At 40.8% G+C, this 26,486-nt stretch overlaps 1 protein-coding gene across 1 annotated transcript; it reads right to left on the bottom strand.

Annotated features, from left to right (window-relative positions):
- Positions 1-16,042: 16,042 nt before the first annotated feature.
- LOC121379646 (KRAB-A domain-containing protein 2-like) lies at positions 16,043-16,867 on the bottom strand. Its single transcript, XM_041508293.1, has one exon. The coding sequence runs from the start codon at positions 16,865-16,867 to the stop codon at positions 16,043-16,045; it is 825 nt and encodes a 274-aa protein (XP_041364227.1).
- Between the last annotated feature and the right edge of the window lie 9,619 nt (positions 16,868-26,486).

Below are 26,486 nucleotides of genomic sequence, written 5' to 3'. Positions count from 1 at the left end.
CCCAACAGATCACATGTTGGCCAGTGTCTCCAACGGATGTCTCCAATGGATTGCATGGTGGCCAATGTCTCCAACAGATCACATGGTGACCAATGTCTCCAACAGATCGCATAGTGGCCAATGCCAATGTCCCCAACAGATCACATAGTGGCCAATGTCTTGAATCGATCGCATGGCGGCTAATGTCTCTAACGGTTCGCATGATTGCCAGTGTTGTCCCCAACAGATCGCATGTTGCCCAGTGTTGTCTCCAACAGATCGCATGATGACCAGTGTTCTCTCCAACAGATCGCATGTTGCCCAGTGTTGTCTCCAACAGATCGCATGATGACCAGTGTTCTCTCCAACAGATCGCATGTTGCCCAGTGTTGTCTCCAACAGATCGCATGTTGCCCAGTGTTGTCTCCAATGAATCGCATGGTGGTCAATGTCTCCAGTAGATCGCATGATAGCTAGTGTTGTCTCCAACGGTTCGCATGATTGCCAGTGTTGTCCCCAACAGATCGCATGTTGCCCAGTGTTGTCTCCAACAGATCGCATGTTGCCCAGTGTTGTCTCCAACAGATCGCATGATGACCAGTGTTCTCTCCAGCAGATCGCATGTTGCCCAGTGTTGTCCCCAACAGATCGCATGTTGCACAGTGTTGTCTCCAACAGATCGCATGTTGCCCAGTGTTGTCTCCAACAGATCGCATGATGACCAGTGTTCTCTCCAGCAGATCGCATGTTGCCCAATGTTGTCCCCAACAGATCGCATGTTGCCCAGTGTTGTCTCCAATAGATCGCATGTTGCCCAGTGTTGTCTCCAATGAATCGCATGGTGGCCAATGTCTCCAGTGGATCGCATGATAGCCAGTGTTGTCTCCAACAGATCGCATGATTACCAGTGTTGGCTCCAACAGATCACATGGTTGCCAGTGTTGTCTCCAACAGATCGCATGATGACCAGTGTTGTCTCCAACAGATCGCATGATGACCAGTGCTGTCTCCAACAGATCGCATGGTGGCCAGTGATGTCTGCAACAGATCACATGGTGGCCAGTGTTCTCTCCAACATATCGCATGACGGCCAGTGTTGTCTCCAACAGATTGCATGGTGGCCAGTGATGTCTGCAACAGATCGCATGGTGGCCAGTGTTCTCTCCAACGGATCGCATGGTGGCCAGTAATGTCTCCAACAGATCGCATGATGACCAGTGTTGTCTCCAACAGATCGCATGGTGGCCAGTGATGTCTGCAACAGATCACATGGTGGCCAGTGTCTTCAACAAATTGCATGGTGATCAATGTCTTCAACAGATCACATGGTGGCCAGTGTCTCCAACGGATTGCATGGTGGCCAATGTCTTCAACAGATCACATGATAGCCAATGTCTCCAACAGATCACATGGTGGCTAATGTCTCCAACAGATCACATGGTGGCCAATGTCTCCAACAGATCACATAGTGGTCAATGTCTCCAACAGATCACATGGTGGCCAGTGTCGCCAACAGATCACATGGTGGCCAATGTCCCCAACAGATCACATGTTGGCCAGTGTCTCCAACGGATGTCTCCAATGGATTGCATGGTGGCCAATGTCTCCAACAGATCACATGGTGACCAATGTCTCCAACAGATCGCATAGTGGCCAATGCCAATGTCCCCAACATATCACATAGTGGCCAATGTCTTGAATCGATCGCATGGCGGCTAATGTCTCTAACGGTTCGCATGATTGCCAGTGTTGTCCCCAACAGATCGCATGTTGCCCAGTGTTGTCTCCAACAGATCGCATGATGACCAGTGTTCTCTCCAACAGATCGCATGTTGCCCAGTGTTGTCTCCAACAGATCGCATGATGACCAGTGTTCTCTCCAACAGATCGCATGTTGCCCAGTGTTGTCTCCAACAGATCGCATGTTGCCCAGTGTTGTCTCCAATGAATCGCATGGTGGTCAATGTCTCCAGTAGATCGCATGATAGCTAGTGTTGTCTCCAACGGTTCGCATGATTGCCAGTGTTGTCCCCAACAGATCGCATGTTGCCCAGTGTTGTCTCCAACAGATCGCATGTTGCCCAGTGTTGTCTCCAACAGATCGCATGATGACCAGTGTTCTCTCCAGCAGATCGCATGTTGCCCAGTGTTGTCCCCAACAGATCGCATGTTGCACAGTGTTGTCTCCAACAGATCGCATGTTGCCCAGTGTTGTCTCCAACAGATCGCATGATGACCAGTGTTCTCTCCAGCAGATCGCATGTTGCCCAATGTTGTCCCCAACAGATCGCATGTTGCCCAGTGTTGTCTCCAATAGATCGCATGTTGCCCAGTGTTGTCTCCAATGAATCGCATGGTGGCCAATGTCTCCAGTGGATCGCATGATAGCCAGTGTTGTCTCCAACAGATCGCATGATTACCAGTGTTGGCTCCAACAGATCACATGGTTGCCAGTGTTGTCTCCAACAGATCGCATGATGACCAGTGTTGTCTCCAACAGATCGCATGATGACCAGTGCTGTCTCCAACAGATCGCATGGTGGCCAGTGATGTCTGCAACAGATCACATGGTGGCCAGTGTTCTCTCCAACATATCGCATGACGGCCAGTGTTGTCTCCAACAGATTGCATGGTGGCCAGTGATGTCTGCAACAGATCGCATGGTGGCCAGTGTTCTCTCCAACGGATCGCATGGTGGCCAGTAATGTCTCCAACAGATCGCATGATGACCAGTTTTGGCTCCAACAGATCGCATGATGACCAGTGTTGTCTCCAACAGATCGCATGGTGGCCAGTGATGTCTGCAACAGATCACATGGTGGCCAGTGTTCTCTCCAACATATCGCATGACGGCCAGTGTTGTCTCCAACAGATTGCATGGTGGCCAGTGATGTCTGCAACAGATCGCATGGTGGCCAGTGTTCTCTCCAACGGATCGCATGGTGGCCAGTAATGTCTCCAACAGATCGCATGATGACCAGTGTTGTCTCCAACAGATCGCATGGTGGCCAGTGATGTCTGCAACAGATCACATGGTGGCCAGTGTCTTCAACAAATTGCATGGTGATCAATGTCTTCAACAGATCACATGGTGGCCAGTGTCTCCAACGGATTGCATGGTGGCCAATGTCTTCAACAGATCACATGATAGCCAATGTCTCCAACAGATCACATGGTGGCTAATGTCTCCAACAGATCACATGGTGGCCAATGTCTCCAACAGATCACATAGTGGTCAATGTCTCCAACAGATCACATGGTGGCCAGTGTCGCCAACAGATCACATGGTGGCCAATGTCCCCAACAGATCACATGTTGGCCAGTGTCTCCAACGGATGTCTCCAATGGATTGCATGGTGGCCAATGTCTCCAACAGATCACATGGTGACCAATGTCTCCAACAGATCGCATAGTGGCCAATGCCAATGTCCCCAACATATCACATAGTGGCCAATGTCTTGAATCGATCGCATGGCGGCTAATGTCTCTAACGGTTCGCATGATTGCCAGTGTTGTCCCCAACAGATCGCATGTTGCCCAGTGTTGTCTCCAACAGATCGCATGATGACCAGTGTTCTCTCCAACAGATCGCATGTTGCCCAGTGTTGTCTCCAACAGATCGCATGATGACCAGTGTTCTCTCCAACAGATCGCATGTTGCCCAGTGTTGTCTCCAACAGATCGCATGTTGCCCAGTGTTGTCTCCAATGAATCGCATGGTGGTCAATGTCTCCAGTAGATCGCATGATAGCTAGTGTTGTCTCCAACGGTTCGCATGATTGCCAGTGTTGTCCCCAACAGATCGCATGTTGCCCAGTGTTGTCTCCAACAGATCGCATGTTGCCCAGTGTTGTCTCCAACAGATCGCATGATGACCAGTGTTCTCTCCAGCAGATCGCATGTTGCCCAGTGTTGTCCCCAACAGATCGCATGTTGCACAGTGTTGTCTCCAACAGATCGCATGTTGCCCAGTGTTGTCTCCAACAGATCGCATGATGACCAGTGTTCTCTCCAGCAGATCGCATGTTGCCCAATGTTGTCCCCAACAGATCGCATGTTGCCCAGTGTTGTCTCCAATAGATCGCATGTTGCCCAGTGTTGTCTCCAATGAATCGCATGGTGGCCAATGTCTCCAGTGGATCGCATGATAGCCAGTGTTGTCTCCAACAGATCGCATGATTACCAGTGTTGGCTCCAACAGATCACATGGTTGCCAGTGTTGTCTCCAACAGATCGCATGATGACCAGTGTTGTCTCCAACAGATCGCATGATGACCAGTGCTGTCTCCAACAGATCGCATGGTGGCCAGTGATGTCTGCAACAGATCACATGGTGGCCAGTGTTCTCTCCAACATATCGCATGACGGCCAGTGTTGTCTCCAACAGATTGCATGGTGGCCAGTGATGTCTGCAACAGATCGCATGGTGGCCAGTGTTCTCTCCAACGGATCGCATGGTGGCCAGTAATGTCTCCAACAGATCGCATGATGACCAGTTTTGGCTCCAACAGATCGCATGATGACCAGTGTTGTCTCCAACAGATCGCATGGTGGCCAGTGATGTCTGCAACAGATCACATGGTGGCCAGTGTTCTCTCCAACATATCGCATGATGGTCAGTGTTGTCTCCAACAGATTGCATGGTGGCCAGTGTTCTCTCCAACAGATCGCATGTTGACCAGTTTTGTCTCCAACAGATCGCATGGTGGCCAGTGATGTCTGCAACAGATCGCATGGTGGCCAGTGTTCTCTCCAACGGATCGCATAGTGGCCAGTAATGTCTCCAACAGATCGTATGGTGGCCAGTGTTGTCCCCAACCACAAATGATGTTCGTTAAGAAAGCTACAGTTGACCGTACTGTCACGCTTGACAATAAGTGATGTTCATTAAACAAGCTACTGATATATTGGAACTCTGCTGCTGTCACCAACCAGATGTGACTTTAATTAAACAGACAACGTGTTATTTTACCCATTATTTTATGGTGTAGAACTCACAAACATGTTATTGCTCTGAATAAAGTTTGATTGGTTTACAGCATTTAATCGTTTTGCTTGGAACATCATCGTTACAACAGGTTTCTTGCCACGACAGAAACACCATAAACTTCGCCAACACAAAACAGGAATTCTAGAAATATGACATAAAGGCGGGAGTAACTGTCCAGTATCCACCTACAATAACATTATTTTAAATCATTTTCAACTCAAACATTTTTTTTTTTAATTGTTTATTTTCTACGGATTTTTTTTTTTTTTTATTATTTTTTTTTTAAAGTTTATTTTTATGAGAAGCCACATTTACATCCGTGTTATATACCCACGTGGCTTGGGTATATTATACACACACATATAAGTTATAAATACTATACATCTTATTTGAAGAAATAACATCGCAAAATAATAATAATAATAATAATGAAAAATAGCTGTGTACATCTATTACGTAACAGGGATTGGCAAAGTCATGAAGGACAGTTATATTGGTACGAAATTAAGGAAATGTTTTATCTCCAGCTGAAAGGATGTTTCCATTAGCGTAAAAATAAACTAAGTGGAATTAATGGACTTATTGTTATTATTAAACAACATTAAACCTTGGAAGGCTTTCGAAAATAAATAATTAATTGTAAAAATTAAAAATAAAAATCCAACAATGGAAATTGATGTTACAAACCCAAATTCACCTAACAGCGTTGCCAATGCTAATGTCTTTAATAAAAGCACGTATATTGGTGAATTCTGAAAAACAGTAACAAAACCCAAAGCAAAACAAAAATCCAAGAGCATAAAACAATATAAAACAACAAAATAAACGGGGTTATATTTTAACGACACCACTAAAACACATTGATTTATTAATCACCGGTTATTGAATGTCACATCATAAACAAACTGCAGGGACATTGTCTAGGATCGTTCTGTCTTTCTTTCCTTTAACAACAGCCACATGGTGTCAAGACAAGACGATGCTAGACCTCACCATTGGCAGCGTAACGGGGAACCTAAGAGCATTGCCAACCCACCTCCCCCTACCAACCGTAGTTTGATAGGAGGGATGGAATATTGTTGTTTCAAGATTTGTTTTTTAATTTTAAAAAAAGTTTTGTTTAACGACACTACTATAGCACATTGATTTATTAATCATCGGCTATTGGATGTCAAACATTTGGTAATTTTGACTCACTTACATTTTTCCATTAGTAGCAAGGGATCTTTGCTAGGAAAGCACATACCACAGCCTTTGACCAGTTGTGGTGCACTGGTTGGAATTAGAAAAAAATTCCTGCGAGGCAAGCACGTCAGACGAGCACTCGACATACTGAGCTAAATCACGCCCTGTTTATTAATATGTATATTCTTATATATCAGTAATCTACATTATATAATTACTGTATCCTGTTCCACTACCTCACTCGAGGTTCCCATCTCCGTCTTTATATGGTCTGTCCCGCCGCTTATGCTCCCGTGACACAATGTCCAATTATTTTTAACGATATCAGTAGAGCATTTTGATTTATAATTGTGAAACCCACTACATTTTTCCATTAGCAAACACAAATGGCCCAGCAAGAGGGTTCGATCCTGTGAACAAAGCACGCCAGGCGGCCCCTAGACTCGTTCAGGTCTGTAATAATACATCGCCGTTTTGTTTTGGCCATGACCCCAATGAAGGGGCGGAACCATGAACTATTATTAATATTATTATTTGGGTGCGTGGAGGACTAAAGGAAAAGGACATATCGACCAAATCGTTAAAAGGACATATCGACCAAATCGTGAAAAGGACATGTCGACCAACTCGTGAAAAGGACATATGGACCAAATCGTGAAAAGGACATATCGACCAACTCGTGAAAAGGACATATGGACCAACTCGTGAAAAGGACATATCGACCAAATCGTGAAAAGGACATATGGACCAACTCGTGAAAAGGACATATCGACCAACTCGTGAAAAGGACATGTCGACCAAATCGTGAAAAGGACATATCGACCAAATCGTGAAAAGGACATGTCGACCAACTCGTGAAAAGGACATATGGACCAAATCGTGAAAAGGACATATCGACCAACTCGTGAAAAGGACATATCGACCAACTCGTGAAAAGGACATATCGACCAAATCCATATGGACCAACTCGTGAAAAGGACATATCGACTCGTGAAAAGGACATGTCGACCAAATCGTGAAAAGGACATATCGACCAAATCGTGAAAAGGACATGTCGACCAACTCGTGAAAAGGACATATGGACCAAATCGTGAAAAGGACATATCGACCAACTCGTGAAAAGGACATATCGACCAACTCGTGAAAAGGACATATCGACCAAATCGTGAAAAGGACATGTCGACCAACTCGTGAAAAGGACATATCGACCAAATCGTGAAAAGGACATATCGACCAACTCGTGAAAAGGACATATCGACCAAATCGTGAAAAGGACATATGGACCAAATCGTGAAAAGGACATATCGACCAACTCGTGAAAAGGACATATGGACCAAATCGTGAAAAGGACATATCGACCAACTCGTGAAAAGGACATATGGACCAAATCGTGAAAAGGACATATCGACCAACTCGTGAAAAGGACATATGGACCAACTCGTGAAAAGGACATATCGACCAACTCGTGAAAAGGACATATCGACCAACTCGTGAAAAGGACATGTCGACCAACTCGTGAAAAGGACATATCGACCAACTCGTGAAAAGGACATATGGACCAACTCATGAAAAGGACATATCGACCAACTCGTGAAAAGGACATATGGACCAAATCGTGAAAAGGACATATCGACCAACTCGTGAAAAGGACATATCGACCAAATCGTGAAAAGGACATATCGACCAACTCGTGAAAAGGACATATGGACCAAATCGTGAAAAGGACATATCGACCAACTCGTGAAAAGGACATGTCGACCAACTCGTGAAAAGGACATATGGACCAAATCGTGAAAAGGACATATCGACCAAATCGTGAAAAGGACATATGGACCAACTCGTGAAAAGGACATATCGACCAACTCGTGAAAAGGACATATGGACCAGCTCGTGAAAAGGACATATCGACCAACTCGTGAAAAGGACATATGGACCAAACTCGTGAAAAGGACATATCGACCAAATCGTGAAAAGGACATATCGACCAACTCGTGAAAACGGCAACCCAACGATTTATTTATTTTAAAAGCCAGAACAAAGAGGCACTTAAATATATTTAGAGAGAGGGAACAGGTTCTCTGGATCCACCTCTGGAAAGCTAAGACAAACTCCAAATCCGCCAGTCACGACATCGTAAATGTAGGAGGTTACACACCATATATAGTAGTTGAATTTCTGACATTCCACTAAATTATACTCTGTTAAACACAAATAGTAGCACTGCCAAACATTTATATACACCTTTGACTCATCACTGTTTTATTGTAATCGTGATGAGTATTACAACTATCATCATTGGGTTACGACTACCTTGACTGTATATGGTTGTTTTGGGTTGGGTTTTTGTTTTGTTTTTTGTTTTTTAAATCGTCAGGTGTTTTTGTTTTAGAAATACTATTACACTATTGTCACTAGCCAGCTGTGTTGAAGTGTTTCCGATACACCAATGTATAATGGTCATTCCACAGAAAAGGTGAAAAATCATGGATTTTTTTTGTCCTCATCCATTTATTCAGTAAAAATGTACTTCACTTTTGAAAATAAATATAGCGGATGATGCTGTTACATTCATCATTTTAATGATAATTATTTTGCCGAAACTAATAGTCAAAAAACAAATTTTGTTAAATTTCTCCACTAGGTTACTGTCCCGGCCTCGGTGGTGTCGTGGTTAAGCCATCATACACAAGGCTAGTAGGTACAGGTTCGCAGCCCGGTACCGACTCCCACCCAGAGCGAGTTGTGTGAACAAAATATAAAGGTTTTATTATTTTTCATTTAAAACTATTTGATTCTGGATAATGTCTAGTGTTGAAATCAGTTTTATATATTACACAGTTGTTGGAATTGTAGAAATTAGTTACGTTTTACTTTGTGTCCCTATTTATTATATCCACTACGTATGTTATTATTTTATTTTACACCAGTACAGTCACTGAAAGATACACATGGAATGTTTTTAAATACTCACCAGATGGCATTGCAACCCCTAACAGTAATGAGAAGCATGTTTTTGATCAGATGTAATATATTTCTAATTTATTTCCAATTTTAGAAACATGAGTCAATAGTACCTTTATTATATGTCTGCAAGGTTACCAATGTAGTAAACCACTAATATACTGAATGAGTTTGACCATTATACCACAAAGTAGGTTAAGTATATCAAAACCTAAAACAAAAGCCTGAGTAGTAATAGGTCAGACTAGCAAGGTCATAGGATGAGACATTTAAGAAAATGTCTACTATGTTACCGTCTGCTAAGTTACCTTCAACAAAGTAACTTAGTAGACCAGTGTTGGTAATCAAGTAGACAGATGGGTAGAAATGTAATCACTAGATGGGGTTATTGCTAAAATGTTAATATTAATATGTCTCCTACATGTTTATACTGAATAATATTTTATCTATTTAAAGTGTAGTCCTAGAATATTAGCTTACTGCAATGTGCCAAACGATCATTTTATGTGCAGAAATAATAAATATCGAATGCAGTACTGCAAATCAAAAATAGATTGATGTTGTTTCATATTTAAGAAAAAAATATGACATATCCCCTTTTTTGTGGAATGATCCATAAGCCATATATATGTGCTGGTGTTGGGTCTTTCCCAGATCTACTTATTAGTCTTATGAATTTGATACAAATCGATATCCAGCTATTATACTGTGTCCCTTTAAATCACTTGTGTTTTCCCATTGACGTCCAAATAATGTGTACCATGTAGCCTATACTAAAAGAAAACAAGTTTTACCTGTTGAATTGTAATGTACATATACTAGCCGTCATTAATAACGCAATTTCCTTTTGTCAAAATAATATACGTTCCGGTTGGACTTCGTTGACGCTATTCGTCAATGTACATGGTACAGTGGTACACATTATTTCAGCAGCATGTAAAGGTCGACTTCCGGCCTGTTCCCAACATAAGGGGAACAACGCTAAAAACGCATTATCCGGTAAATCGCGCACACGCAACCACTTGGCGAAATAACACTTTGCACGTGCATTTCCTGATACCCGGGCACACTCAGAACACGCGGGTGGCAATGAGTATCTCACTCCTACACGATGCCTCGGTTGAACAACGCCGATCGGAATCAAGCCATTGGCTTGTTGAATGCCGGAAACTCGCAATTGCGGGTAGCACAACGGTTCCACGTGCACCCGTCAACCATTAATCGGCGCCTCAACCGATATCAGACGACAGGGACCGTCAATGACCGCCGTCGTTCGGGCACACCACGCGTAACGACCAATAGACAGGACCGGAACATACGGTTGCGGCACCTGCGCAATCGGTTTTTGACAGCCGCAAGCACTGCCAGGACTGAAGTGGGAACCAGGGGACGACTCATCAGCGCCCGAACTGTCCGGAGACGTCTTGCCGCAGCACGACTGCATTGCCACCGACCCTACCGTGGCCTTATCCTCCTGCACAGACATCGTCAAGCAAGACTCTTATGGGCCAGGAATGGTGGGCATTTGCGACCCAGGAGATGGCGAGATGTCATCTTCTCGGATGAATCGAGATTTAACGTGAGTGTCACGGACAGACGTCGTTGCATTTACCGCCGTCGTGGAGAACGTGTCGCGCAGGCCTGTGTTCTGGAGAGGGACCGCTACGGGGGCGGCGGAGTCATGGTTTGGGGCGCCATCAATGCTGACTTCCGGTCCGAACTCGTGGTGGTACAGGGAAACCTTAATGCGCAACACTACGTCGACAACATCCTGCGGCCGGTCCTCCTCCCATTGATGAGACGGTATGGCGGAAACAGGCTCGTCTTCCAGCAAGACAACGCTCGGCCGCACACTGCCAGGCGTACACAGGCGTTTCTTCGTGCCCACCATGTCACTGTGTTGGACTGGCCAGCAGTTTCCCCGGACATGAACCCAATAGAGCACATGTGGGACGAGCTGGGACGTCGTGTTCAAAACCAACCGAATCCACCACAGAACTTCGCTGAGCTGCAGCAGGCATTGCAGCATCACTGGGCAGCCATCCCACGACGTGTGGTGAGGCGCCTGTGCATGTCCATGCCTAGGAGGCTGCAGGCGTGCATCGCAGCACATGGAGGTCACACGAAATACTGACCCCCATGACGTTGACATCGCCAGAGACGTTATGCGCGATTCACTGTTGGCGGCTGACAGTGCCAGTCAGATGGGCCAGTGGTTGGTCTCACTGGTGGTATCAGTTTCATTTTTGTGGGATCTCGCATAATAAAATAAACCATGATCATTTCCGAGATTGCGTTTTTATTGCCGCCTAGTATAAATTACGGTCTGACAAGAGAAAACATTTGGACGGTAACAGTTTAAAAAAACCCACACCAACAAAATTAAAATGGGTTATTAGCGTGCCAGGTTATCATTTCATGTGCAGAAATAAATACTGAATACAGTATTGCAAATCAAAAATAGATCGATGTTGTTTATATTTAAAGGGACATTCCTGAGTTTGCTCCATTGTAAATGTTTCCGACCAATAAAATATTTCTACGATTAAACTTGCACATTAAATCTATTTTCTTGTTTAGAATATCAGTGTCTATATATTCGACGTGTTTCTGGTCGTTTTAATATTTGTAAGAAGCCCAACTGGATTTTGTCTTCAAATAATTTCGTACGTACGAAAAAACAATATTTTAGGAAATAAAATTAAATTCAACCTAGTACAAATATCAGACCTGTCAGAAACACGTTTAATATACAGCCACTAATATTTTATGCTGAAAAAATATAATTGATATGCAATTACAATTGTTAAAAAGTCTCTGTTAGTCGATAAAATCTTTAAAATTGCAGCAAACTCAGGAATGTCCCTTTAAGAAAAACAATATCTGACAGTTTTCCCTTTTCTGTGGAATGATCCATACGCCATATATATGTGCTGGTGTTTCATCCTTCCCAGGTTTACTAGTTTGATACAAATCCATCTCCAGCTATTATACTGTGTTCCTCTAAATCACTTGTGTTTTCCCATTGACGTCCAAATAACGTGTACCATGTAACCTATACTAAAAGAAAACAAGTTTTACCTCTTGAATTGTAATGTACATAAATTACGGTTCACATAAAAACTCAGTTATATAATTAATAACAATAAGTGTAATAGATACGTTTATTGCAATTGCATACATTTGATAGAATTATAACAAGGTGTTTTACCCCCCACCCCCACCCCCCAAAAAACACCCACACGAACAACAACTCGTGCACAGGTTAATTCTTACACTCTTTCCAGTGCTGTACATATCACTGATCAACCAGGCAACATAAAAGTTAGTTTGTTTTGTTTAACGACACCACTAGAGCACATTGTTTTATTAATCATCGGCTGTTGGATATCCTACATTCAATAATTCGGACACTTAGTCTTCAGAGGAAGCCCGCTACATTTCCCCTTTGGCTTTAGTAGCAAGGATCTTTTATATATACTTTCACACAGACAGGCAGCACATATCACGGCCTTTAACATGCCACTCGTAGGGCAGGGGAAAAACCCAATGGGTCCGCTAAGGAAGATTGGTTCTATGACACAAACACCTTAGGTGAGCACCCTTCCGACTTAAGTGGATCCCACCCCGTAATATACTATACTATACTATACTATACTATACTATACTATACTATACTGTATATTACTATAGATTTTTTCCCAGCTACACCAAAAGGGCAATGTTTTCGTAGTTTAAAAAATATTTCCAATATGCGTCGAAAGATGCCAATAACTAGTGTGGGGTCGGGTGCAAATTACATTTTAGCTCACCTTTCAACAGGGGTATGGTGGGGGAAGTGTGTGTGTGGGGGGGGGGGGGGAGGCATTGCATAATATTCAGCATTGACGGTTCAGTTGATTAGCGGCAAAAGAAAGATTACTGTATTCTCACATTAGTGGCAAACGAAAGAATCTTTCAATGATATATATATATATATATTGAACATATTACTATTTACAAGAAACTACCAAGACATACAATAAGCCATCTTTGGAAACTATTCTATCACCGGACATCAATATTTGAAAACAAAGTATAATAATTTTTGTACATTGTTTTATAGGGGGGGGGGGGGGGGGGGGGGTGAGAATGTAGTAGTATAATATAAGTTGACCAGTGAGACCAGTATTTATGGAGATTTTAATTTCGATGTTCGAGGTACAACTGTCTTCTTACATGACTGGATGTTTTTTTCTTTGATGCTGAAGGTGATGCTTTTTTCTCTTCAGTCATTTTCATCTTTTTATTCTTCGTTACATCACTGGGTGCTTTTTTCTTTGATGCTGAAGGTGGTGCTTTTTTCTCTTCAGTCATTTTCATCTTTTTATTCTTCGTTACATCACTGGGTGCTTTTTTCTTTGATGCTGAAGGTGATGCTTTTTTCTCTTCAGTCATTTTCATCTTTTTATTATTCGTTACACGACTGGGTGATTTTGTCTTTGATGCTTTTTTCTCTTCAGTCATTTTCATCTTTTTATTCTTCGTTACACGACTGGGTGATTTTGTCTTTGATGTTGAAGGTGATGCTGGTTTTTTTTCTGTCATTTTCATCTTTTTATTCTTCGTTACATCACTGGGTGCGTTTTTCTTTGATGCTACAGGTGATACTTTTTTCTCACTAGTAATTTTTATCTTTTTATTCTTTTGATTCGAAATGTCTGTGTTTCTTTTGGTAGCGGTGGATTTCGTCTTTGTATCTACTGTGGATTTTTTCTTGCTGGCTGCAGTCGCTTTTTCCTCTTTGTCTTTTGTAGCTGTAGACGTTGCTTTAGATGTTGTCTTGGACGATATAACCGGCTTGACCTTGACCACCGTGGTGGGTTTCTGTTTCCTGGTTGTGTTAGAAGTTGTCTTTACTGTTATCTTCTTGTTGTCATCGCTGCTATGTTTTGCTGTTTTCAAAGGTTTATTCTTCAGTAACTTTGTTTTCTCTGCGCTTTCAGATGCCTTTTTTGCAGCGAGTTCTTTCTTTTTCGCTGCCTTGTTCTCTGCTTCAAAGTACTCTTTTGTCAATTTGAAACGACCTGCAAAATAATAACAAATATATGGAATCACAATCGTAGTCTCTATTACCAAAAAAAGTGATTAAAGAAACTTTTCCCAGTAAAAGAAAGAAAGAAATGTTTTATTTAACGACGCACTCAACACATTTTATTTACGGTTATATGGCGTCAGACATATGGTTAAGGACCACACAGATTTTGATAGGAAACCCGCTATCGCCACTACATGGGCTACTCTTTCCGATTAGCAGCAAGGGATCTTTTATTTGCGCTTCCCACAGGCAGGATAGCACAAACCATGGCCTTTGTTGAACCAGTTATGGATCACTGGTCGGTGCAAGTGGTTTACACCTACCCATTGAGCCTTGCGGAGCACTCACCCAGGGTTTGGATTTTCCCAGTACGTCCAATCAATAATGTAATGACCAAGGCCGTTTTTACAGTTTCCGATCGTTCTGATAATGTGTACTACCGACAACTTTAGTACTTACTCGATGCCGCACTTCGCAATGATCGTTTTACGCTTAGGTCCAGTCACCTATTGTACACACACCGTGCTAAATATTGAAAGGCCACCACACCCTATTTAAAAGTATCCATGCTACACACAGGTTATATAAAATCACTACATATTCGCAAATATTCATTTGACTACATCCATCATTGACTAAGTAGTTTTGAATGACCAAACATCTTGATTTGAACCCGAGGTAAAAAAAAAAAAAAAAAAAAAAAAAAAAAAAAGAAATGTCGGTCTCTGATCAAACCAAAGGTCCAGCATTGATGCGGTTGATTTTGGTTTTATAGCATGGATTGTACAGAAAAGGTGGGTATATTTGATACCGAAATAAGGCGCATATTTAAATTGAAATCAGAATGCATATAGTTTCATTATCTTTTTGTTTGTAATTCTTTTCATGACTTAAGGGTCCAGTATATACATTCATATTACTATAAACGACCAAGTACTTACAAATTTAAAGAATTAATGAACAGTAAGCGAATCGGAATATTAAAGAAATTGGTATATTTTGTAAAAGTAATTATTAGTAACTTTAAACGTCCCTAACCAAACAAAACAAAAATATATAACTATTATTACGATGACATGTTTGCTTATAAGTATTTGGCCACACATGATGTATATCCAGATTATATTTATATGAACACCAACTTGTAAATATGTACATGTATCTAATGCATTTAGAGTTTTTGTTATACATATTGTTCTTATAGAAGTCTATTTATTGGTCTTTGTATATGTTCATTATCAACCATCTTGTCACGTGAATGTTACAAATTGTATATGTATATGTTACAGTTAATCTGTATATTTCAGGTAATATGTATATTACCTGTTTCACTCAGGTAATATGTATATTAGCTGAAAAAATCAGGTAATATACATATTACCTGAAATATACTTCACTAATTTATACAGATTACCTGAAACGTGCAGAATGATATTGACAACGTTGTTATTTGACTGAATGAATAACTATAAACAATAATATGCTGGCAATCTTTATTGGCTCAAAACACATACCATTTGCAACACACAACACACACACACTACTGCAGAACAAACAACAAGATCTTTTGATCAACAACAGTTCTTGTTTATGCATGGCAGGCTTGAATGGCAGCGGGAATTGCACACTAATCTGGCTTTGAAGCATTTACATCGATTTGTCTGACACCTCCTACTTCCAGCACAGTTACATCTCGTGAAACCTTGTCCACCGCATCTTGAGTCCAGTTGCACAGCGTGACGCAGGGAAATGTCCTTATCTGTACAGACATCATCGGGTGAATACAAGGTCGTAGCACACACATCGAATTGGTTTGGTTTGGATGGGATACTGCAGACAGGAGGTCGTCTTCAATCCCGTGTGTCATTGTCACTCATCCATGCAATCAACATGTATTTTATGTCGCAGTTGGCTCTTTCCACTGAACCCTGACTCTGGGGGTGTCTCGGCTTCCCATGAACGATGACGAGGTCAGGCCACATCTGCTTCAACTCAGTGATAACTTGCGCTGTGAATTCGGACCCGTTGTCACTTTGTAGTATTGAAGGGGCTCCCAGCAGAAGGTAGATGTCCAGCAACTGATAAGCTACTTCCGATGCACGCTTAGAAGTGAGAGGACGCAGGATGCAGAACTTGGTAAGATGGTCTTGGTACACCATGATCCATTTGTGTTGACCTTGGCACATAGACTGCATGTCGATGAGGTCAACTTGCGCTCTGGAACTGAAGTCCTTAGACAGGATTGGTTTGACGACAATTCCCTTGGTAGTTGTCCGTTTCCGTTTTCTCTGGCACTCGATGCACATGCACAAGGTAATAGCATCCTGGGTGATGTTGGCGTACTTCTTGTTGATCTCCTTGATCATCTTGTCTCGTCCTCCATGACCAGTAGCGATGTGGGCGCGCTTGATGATGTCAAAGGTCTCCTCGATGGTAGCGAAGTACAGTGGATGTTCCTGGTTTGGCTTCTTTCTGATGAGCTTTTGAACGTCCCCACACTGCAGTAGTTCATATTTCTTAAGCAAGTAAAACTGACGCGGTGATTTCTTGGGTGCCTGGGTGGCTTCCAGCAACTCGCCAACAGTCTTAATGTATTCGTCCTTAGGTAGCAAGATACACTTATTCTCTCCATAGCTCGTGTACAGCGAACGCCTGAAAGTCTCCTCTAGATCCATTTTTCTAGTGACAGAGAACACCATTCACCAGGATATTTATACCTACCAATCAAATGAAGCCCTAGCAGGCTGGCACAACTTTATTGTGCTCTACAGACAGGATTAGTTAAAACAGCAGTGGTGGATTATACAGATTAACTGTAACATTGTCTATGAAATGATTTAACAATGAACATGTACATCAAAGGTATTGTGACCAACTTGGACTACATTGATCAAAAGATTTGTTTTGAACTGAGAACTTGGTCTACATTGATCTAAAGACTTGTCAGTACCATTCTGCACGTTTCAGGTAATCTGTATAAATTAGTGAAGTATATTTCAGGTAATATGTATATTACTAGATTTTTTCAGCTAATATACATATTACCTGAGTGAAACAGGTAATATACATATTAGCTGAAAAAATCAGGTAATATACATATTACCTGATTATACAGATTAACTGTAACATATATATTCCTCCTATGCCGTTGTACAACGGCCCGAGTGTAAATAAATTCTTCTTGTCTTCTTGTCTTGTCTTGTTTGGGGCCCATTTTGTAATAAACGACCCATTTCGTTATTATGTACCCATTTTGTAATAAAAAACGACCCATTCTGTAATTAAACAATTTGGTGTCAATTTTGTAATATAAATGATCCATTCTGTAATAAATACTTTAAAACGTTGGAATGTGACCCAGGTATTAAATATATATTTACAAATTTAAATAATGTTAATCATTCGGTGACAGAGGGTCTACCTGTGGTGCGAGATGTCTAAGGTCGATCCCACTGACTAAATCTTACATAGACCAATTGACATTCCCTGTTCCATCTAGTGCTCCACCACTGATATATCAAAAACTAGGTATGTAATGTGGTTAGTGGCCAATGCGGATGTGGCAAATATCTTCAGTAGTCTTTGTATGAAAATTATCGAAGCATCTGACTAAAATTATCTGACATTTACAATTCGGCAATTATCCTTATTACGTCGTCTTTATTTTGATATCTGCTGAAAGGGACTTCCGACTGTCTTTTTCTCATAAAATTGATATTAATGTATATAAGTCTGATCTCCACTTTCCAGTGAGACACCTAGGCAATATAAAAAATTAGTTGTGTGATATTCTCTGTATTATGTGACTACATTGAATATCCCATTAGCTATTCAATGTCATATCTCTGAACAACAAAAGAAGTTATGATAGAGTTTAGACGGTTCATAACAATGAGTCATTATACAGTACATTGTATGTAGCAATAGCAGCGCTGGACTTCATCATAATCTATTATTTCCACAGCATATAGATCTGTCACTTCCAATAGCTTTTACTTTTTTCTACAACTACCGTAAGTAATGGGACGTCTAAATGCTTACCTGGATGTGCACATATTAATATATAAAATAAGGAACTATAGGTAGCAATCCACCAAATAGCATCTCACAGGGACAAAGTTCGAAGTGCACCCAACTTTGTACAGCACTAAATACTGACACGCCTGCGATTGGTACTATACATGACTTGGTGTCACATGGTGTTGTTTTATTACAAAATGGGCACGTACTTTTTATTACAAAATGGGTCTTTTTTTATTACAGAATTGGCACCTATGTTTATTACAGAATGGGTCATTTTTTCTATTACAAAATGGGTCATTTTTTATTACAAAATAGGTACTTATTATAAAATGGGTACATCTTATAAAATGGGTCATTTATTACAAATTGGCCCCAACACGTCTTAGTTCATGCTCGATGGCATTTTAGATGCAGATGTAGTTTTACGTTATAGCAAGCAAAGCCCGGCAAAAATTGACATCATACCGCGGAAAATAATAATAATAATAATAATGTTGACGCGCGCTCTAACCACAGACCACAAATGTATTTTGTTTGGCCTTAGCGACAGTTGAACACTAATTAGAAAGTACTAATCAACGTTTTACAATTGTATACCAATCATATATCTGTGAAATTTGCATATAGTGAATCACGTCGCGATACTGAACAAAATGTCACTTTATTTTACTTCTCACCTGTAATTCCAGTTCGGTTTTCGGAATGTTTGGGTCGAAAGATGATATTTTGGTCAAGACCCTTCATGATGGCCCTCCGTACTTTTGATTTCATCCGGTCCGGGTCAACGGTTTGATATGTCTCTGTGATGTATTTCTTAATGAATGACAGAGTAGCACCTTTTTCACTTTCGCTGTTTTTGATAGCCTCGACTACCATGTTGTAAAATGGAACTTTAACATGCCTTTGAATAATCTGCCGCATTTCTCCATTCGAAAAACTCGAAGGAAATTCCGTCATTTTTCGCTTAATAGTGTTGAAGACAAAATATTTTTGTCGTACTAGTCAGATGTTGGTAGCTAAAAAGCAACGTTGGCCTACGTGAGAACAACTCATTACACGTGTCACGTGACACAAGCTGCTTCACAGGTTTTCACTCGATTTGGATGTGTAGCCCAGTGGTATAGCGCTCGCTTGATGCGCGGTCGCTTTGGGATCGATTCTCGTCAGTGGGCCCATTGGGCTATTTCTCGCTCCAGCCAGTGGACCACGACTGGTACATCAAAGGCCGTGGTATGTGCTATCCTGTCTATGGGATGGTGCATATAAAAGATCCCTTGCTGCCAATCGAAAAGAGTAGCCCATGAAGTGGCGACAGCGGGTTTCCTCCTTCAATATGGCCTCAGACCACAATTAATTTCGCTATATTTTTCTATATAGCCTTAGTGGCTATAACATTTTTATTAATATCAGCAGGCCCGTGAAGTTTTGTATGTACCTTTGCCTGCATGGGGGACACATACCCTGAAAAGGACAACCCCTGTTGTCCAGCTCTTTCTCCCAGCATATTGGTTTAAACAGACACACCCTCTAAACCAGGCCGGAGTACACCCATTTTACACAAAAAGCACTACTTTTGCATGGGCCGGAATTACCACAAACAAGTCTTCAATGTCAACAAGTTACACATGTTTACAAACTACATGCTATCCCCTGTCACTTCAGTCAAACAGTTGCCACTTCATAGCTGTCTGCCATGAAATAATCACAGTCAAACAGCAGACTACTTGCGCGGTGAAACTTCCGGATTTTCGACAACCAAATGGGAAGATAACTGTAATCTGAGGCCATATCTGTGTGGTCCTTAACCATATGTCTGACGCCATATAACCGTAAATAAAATGTGTTGAGTGCGTCGTTAAATAAACCATTTCCTTCCTTCCTTCCAATAGCCGATGATTAATAAATCAATGTGCTCTAGTGGTATCGTTAAACAAAACAGACTTTAATGTATACTGGGACAAGAATTAATTTTAGAGACCGCAGTTTTCCCATTTGTTGCAAATTTTTTTTTTTAATTTATAGGTAGCATCCCACAGACAAGATAACACATACCACGGTAACTCTATTTGGATGTTGACCATCACTAAGTTTTGCCTTTACCATAGTTTGACACCCAATAGCCGATGTGTTTTTCGTGCTGAGGTGTCGTTAAACATTCATTCATTCATTCATCCATTCATCCATTCATTCATTCATTTATTTATTCATTCATTCATTCACTTTATTTGGGGGCGAGCGTAGTCTACCTTATCTCAATCAATTCTGTATTAAAGCCGCACACCCTAGTTCCATCCAGCGAAAATAAATTATAATTTGGTTAATCTACAAACCTGTAACACACTTAGATCACGTTTTTATCAAATGGAATGAAAAAGCAGGTTTTATATCGATAAATACCATGGGAATCCCTATGTCCCAATTACTTGAAATAATTTTGAAAGTTAGTATTCTGATGTCACCAGTAGAAGCACAACAATGCCTACGTCACGACAAATTTCACAGACTTGGGGTGCGTTCGTTTCACCTCTCCTGGACATGTTCCAACTGTTCTGTCCTGGTTGTATCCCCTCTCCAGATATCGTAAGACTTAGCAAAATTATTGGTTTTAAGGGTTTGTAACGTTTTGTATTGAGACACTTACTTGTCTGAACTTTATTGTTACTGAAAATGTTCACGAACTGTGAAGAAAAATCTCACAAATGAACAACAACAAATCGAATGTTGATTGCGCGAACCGTGCACGAGAAAACAAACCGAACCAAAATGATAACGGTCACGTGATATACCAACGTCTGTGACATTAAAAATAGATTGGACCTCGCTTGCTTAACGGTTTTTTCTCGACAACACGTTTTGTGAAAAAATGCAAAAAATGCATTTCGTGGTTTTACAAACATCAGGATTACCAAAAAGCACTTCAGGTGAATGGAAATGTGTATTCTAAATAATAAAATGTAAGTAAAGTGCAATTTTATTTGTGAAAAATGGGGTTTAATAGCGAAAAACAACGCCGTAATGGTTAACAAATAAACGTAACCAGCGTGTGTCCCTTTAACATTGAGCATTTACAGCTAGCTTATCAGGGTGTATACCACCAAATCAAATCCCATAGACGACAATAGTAACATGTGGCTAAAACTCCTACCTGCAGCTAGGACCTCCACAATTCCAAAATATTCGACTCAAGTACTCGAGGGTCAAACTCGACCCGGACCAGAGTACCTGACACTTACACAAGATGATAATAATATTAAGGAATAAAGTAAAATATCATTATGCATCTTAATTCCAGCACTGAACATGAATGCTAAATCATTCCATCGTATTGCATTTAGAAACTGATTGATACGTTCAGCATTGTGACGGACGGCCTGGGACCTATTTCTCTCAACATCGTAAGTTTACGCCTGCGGCTAGCAGTTATACCGTACATATTTTTTTACACGTGTTTGGCATCTATTTCACACAGAAAATGACATCATTACGGGAGATGGAGCATTTTAATGATCAGAGAACATGAAATGTGTACTTAAAACTATATTTGTTGTACTATAATAGTAATAAATATTGTGTTGTAGTAGTAGATTTACGTTTACGTGCAAAACTAGGCTTACGATTTTTGTGAAATTGGACCCAGATTAAAAAGAGAAACTAGCAAATAATCATATAATTATTGTATTTTTTGTATTGATGATTATTTTCTGCTGAAGTTAATGCTCTACATTGTCTCACGTGTACGGGTTCTCGAGTCCCGTGGACGGACTCCAGTCTTGCTAGACCCATCTTCATAAATGAAGGCTAATATTCGTTCCTGGTATTCAGCCTTGATACATGTCATCAAAAAATCGTGCCACAAAATGCTTAAATTTCATTGGATGAGATCTGATTGCAACGAATCGCAACGCTCCTTATAGATTCCCTTGTTATTGTAAACAAAGATGGCAGCGTCAGCGTCCGTGGAAACGTGTCGTGTTTGTCACGATATGTTAAAAAAAAGGTTTCGGCGGTTAATTTTTGGTATTGCTTTCAAGATTGTCACATGTTACCGATGCTGTGATTGGTCAGCGATGTCATCGTGTAAGGGACATAATCGGTATTACAAATTTTCTTCCAATAGAGGGCGCTAGTAGTGGATATCAGTAATCTTGACTACATGTATCAAGGCTGAATACGAGGAACGAATATTAGCCTTGATTTATGAAGATGGAGGAAACCCTACCTGCAGCATATCAATCGACATATATGTACGTCAGTGATATACATACCCCTCACCATTAAAGTAAATAAGAAACAATGAGCGTTAAGCTGCTCATTTTAGAGATAACGGATACTGTCTATGATTACCCTAATTCCGCACACAAATCGTCATGCTATTTTTAATAGGACCCTGCACATGTTTCAAGCACAATGATAGTTGTTGATACATTGACACTAGTTCGAATTTAATTAAATTACAGGAATTTACCGGCCAGAAAGAAAGAAGAAAGAAGGGTTTTATTTAACGACGCACTCAACACATTTTATTTACGGTTATATGGCGTCAGACATATGGTTCAGGACCACACAGATTTTGAGAGGAAACCCGCTGTCGCCACTACATGGGCTACTCTTCCGATTGGCAGCAAGGGATCTTTTATTTGCGCTTCCCACAGGCAGGATAGCACAAACCATGGCCTTTGTTGAACCAGTTATGGATCACTGGTCGGTGCAAGTGGTTTACACCTACCCACTGAGCCTCGCGGAGCACTCACTCAGGGTTTGGAGTCGGTATCTGGATTAAAAATCCCATGCCTCGACCGGGATCCGAACCCAGTACCTACCAGCCTGTAGACCGATGGCCTGCCACGACGCCACCGAGGCCGGTTTTACTGGCCAGATGAATTTTTTTTTCTTCACAACACACACTCTCACATTTATCACCAATGTCATGACTGGTAGTCTTAACTGTGGGATGCACCTCGCATAATGACCAAAATATTAATTTTTCTTGTGAGATGTAACTTTTAATTAAATATCTCTATCCCATCCAAAAATAAAAATACATACCAATAATTGTATCTACTACTATTTTTTTTTAAATTTATTTAATTTTAATAAAATAGCCAATACGGACGACAGACAGGTTAAGACGTAACATTAAATTTTGAATTTGACAAAGAACTGGCAGATATTTTAGTGCGTGAATATTTTTTTATGTACTTAATATTTTTTTGCGTCATCAATCCTGCCGGTGACGGACAATGGATTACGTGTGTACATAGTTCTGCGCTACTTTTATTCCCTGTCAGCCGCGAATCCAATGGAAGGTGCTGGAGATGCGCATTTCAAAAGTATTTCGACATTTTCCAGTACGTTACGAAAATTGCCGAAGACGTTACCATAAAAACAAACCTTTGACGTGACGTCAACAATGCTTTAACATTTTAATATGATTGTTGATGTCAAAACGATACTACGCATTTTAGTCTGAAATGTGCGAAAAGATCATCGTTTGACATTTATAATCATATTTATGTTAAATGCGTATAAATATAAAATATCTGGGCATGGAGCTATTTAATGTTGACATCTAACTGCTGTGCTGTTCTGTTCCAGTATTTCCTGCACATGTTTGAGTGGATGCATCAATAGAGGTAAGTGATTCATTGATTGTTTGTTTGTTTAACTGTTTCTTTATCAGGACCGATGAAATTGGAGGTGGGATGCGTAGGCATTGGCGTACCCAGTATCTTAAATGGGGGGGGGGGGGGGGAGGACAATTTAAGCATAATAACTGCTCCCGAAAGACTGCAAGCGTGGATCCAAGAGGAGGGTGTTGGAGGGGCGACACCCCTTCTGAAATTCGAAGTGTCCAGAAAAAGCCAGTGTTTAGCAGATGAAAATATTGCATTATGTTTACGATCAGCTGTAGGTGCCCCTTTTATGCGTTGCACCCACTGTCCTTGAGAAATCCTGCATCCGTCTGCCAGTTATGACAGTATTAAATCAATTGCTAAATTACCCCCTCCCCCCTTTCTCCATCGCAAGCTGCACAGCCCCGTTGTCACCCCTACTCAATTCCACGCTGGTTCCGCCACTGAATTCTAGATAATGCACAATTAGCCGTGGATTCGTGAAACATAACCTACAGCTAGAACAATAGTATGACGTCAGAAATGTTGTTTAAATCCAGTTACGGTTCAAATATACGTAGCAATTTTTTTTATTTTTTTTAAATGATTAAAATGATTTTTGGTAAAAAAAATCAATAAAAAAAAAATCAAGATTTATTGGTCTGAATCGAACCATAAGCATGTAGTGGCCAACGTTTCTTCTTCTGAAAATAGGTTATATCTGTGGCAATAAGATATGGTCATTTCTGAATTTTTCTACAAGTTACAAAATATCCTCGGTATACTGGCCAACTTATTAAACATACTTTGTCAAAGGGATGGAAGGGATGTAGCCAGTCGGTTGGGTGCTCGCTTGAGGTGTTTAGGTCGCAGGATCGAACCACCTCAGTGGATCCATTCAACTAATTTTTTTTCTTTCTCTCTCAATCCAACCAGTGCACCACAACTGGTCAAAGCCGTGGTATGTGCTTTCCTGTCTGTGGGAAAGTGCATATAAAAGATCCCTTTCTGCATTAGGAAAAATGTAACGGGTTTCCTCTTTTGACTTAAGAATTACCAAATGTTTGACATCCAATAGCCGATGATTAATTAATCAATGTGCTCTAGTATTATCGTTAAAACAAACTTCTTCTTGTGAAAGGGCCAATGTTGTTATCTCTTTGATGACAGTCAGTCAGTCATGTCTAAACAGTCGTTTTAAAATAATCGCTGAATAAAAAAAAAAAAAAGCGTTTAAATTGTCAAACAATATACTAATTAGTACAATATCCAAGTTATGACAGTTTGTTGATAGCCTATTTGTCTATCTTGTGCCCAAATTCCCCGACCTTTTGCTGAGAACATTTAGTTTCACTATTAGAGCTCATATTTTATTGTTTAGATTATCCATTTCCGTACAATCGTAGTGTTTCTGACACCACAAAATGCAGTTTTCATATTTTTAAAAACGCACGTGCGTCTGAGAAATAACGGTTATGGAGTCGCGTTTTAGACTATTTTTAAGGGTATTTCAACGTCACAGAATCTTGTTTCACTCTGTTGTATCCACATTTGTTACAAGTTTGTAAATTAACCAAACGTAGTGTCCATGGTTACGGGTTGAAACTAGGGTTCTAGGTGGAAAATATGCCTTAGTGTTTAAAAACTAGGGTTTGTCCCTTTAAAATATGGGTTACACATATTTTCAATTTCTCTGAGGCCAGAGGCCTGTATGCTAAATACAAACCCAAACCACGTCATTACCTGTGATGTGGCATTCAAAATAATCTGACCGGCCTCGGTGGTGTCGTGGTTAGGCCATCGGTCAACAGGCTGGTAGGTACTGGGTTCGGATCCCAGTCGAGGCATGGGATTTTTAATCCAGATACCGACTCCAAACCCTGAGTGAGTGCTCCGCAAGGCTCAATGACCGATCAGTGATCCATAACTGGTTCAACAAAGGCCATGGTTTGTGCTATCCTGCCTGTAGGAAGCGCAAATAAAAGATCCCTTGCTGCTAATCGGAAAGAGTAGTCCATGAAGTGTGGACAGCGGGTTTCCTCTCTCGATATATGTGTGGTCTTAACCATATGTCTGACGCCATATAACCGTAAATAAAATGTGTTGAGTGCGTCGTTAAATAAAACATTTCTCTCTCAAAATAATTTAGTACTTTTGTTTTACTTAGATAACAAAATAATGTATTTGTATGACATTATAAAACGGTCGCTTATTTCAAAATAATTAAATTTTCAGTAATGCGGAGTAGTGTTTTAACAAACTTTCTCATCGTGAGAGGAATGTTGTGGGTTCAAGGGTGTATACCACCCAATCAAATTACATAGACGACAATAGTAACATATTTGGCTAAACCGCCTACATGCAACGTTACAATCGACATATACACCATGGATATAAATACTACCCTCGCCCTTAAACTAAATCAAAAACAATTTTGGGGTTAAGCTGCTCATTTCAGAGATAACGGATAGCGTTTATGACTGCCTTATTATCACACAAAATTGGGGTACCTTTTTTTTTACAGGTATCCCATACCTGTTTCAAACACAAGGCTACTTGACACAGTGGTACTAGATGAAATAAAACTATATAAATTTTTTGCCCAGATGAAACTAAATGTTTTAAAAAACAACCATTTATCACACCAATGACAGAACTT

Source organism: Gigantopelta aegis, chromosome 8, assembly GCF_016097555.1.
Source record: "Gigantopelta aegis isolate Gae_Host chromosome 8, Gae_host_genome, whole genome shotgun sequence".
Taxonomy (NCBI): domain Eukaryota; kingdom Metazoa; phylum Mollusca; class Gastropoda; order Neomphalida; family Peltospiridae; genus Gigantopelta; species Gigantopelta aegis.
Note: the sequence above shows the minus strand (reverse complement) of the source record. Positions and strands in the feature narration are given on the sequence as shown.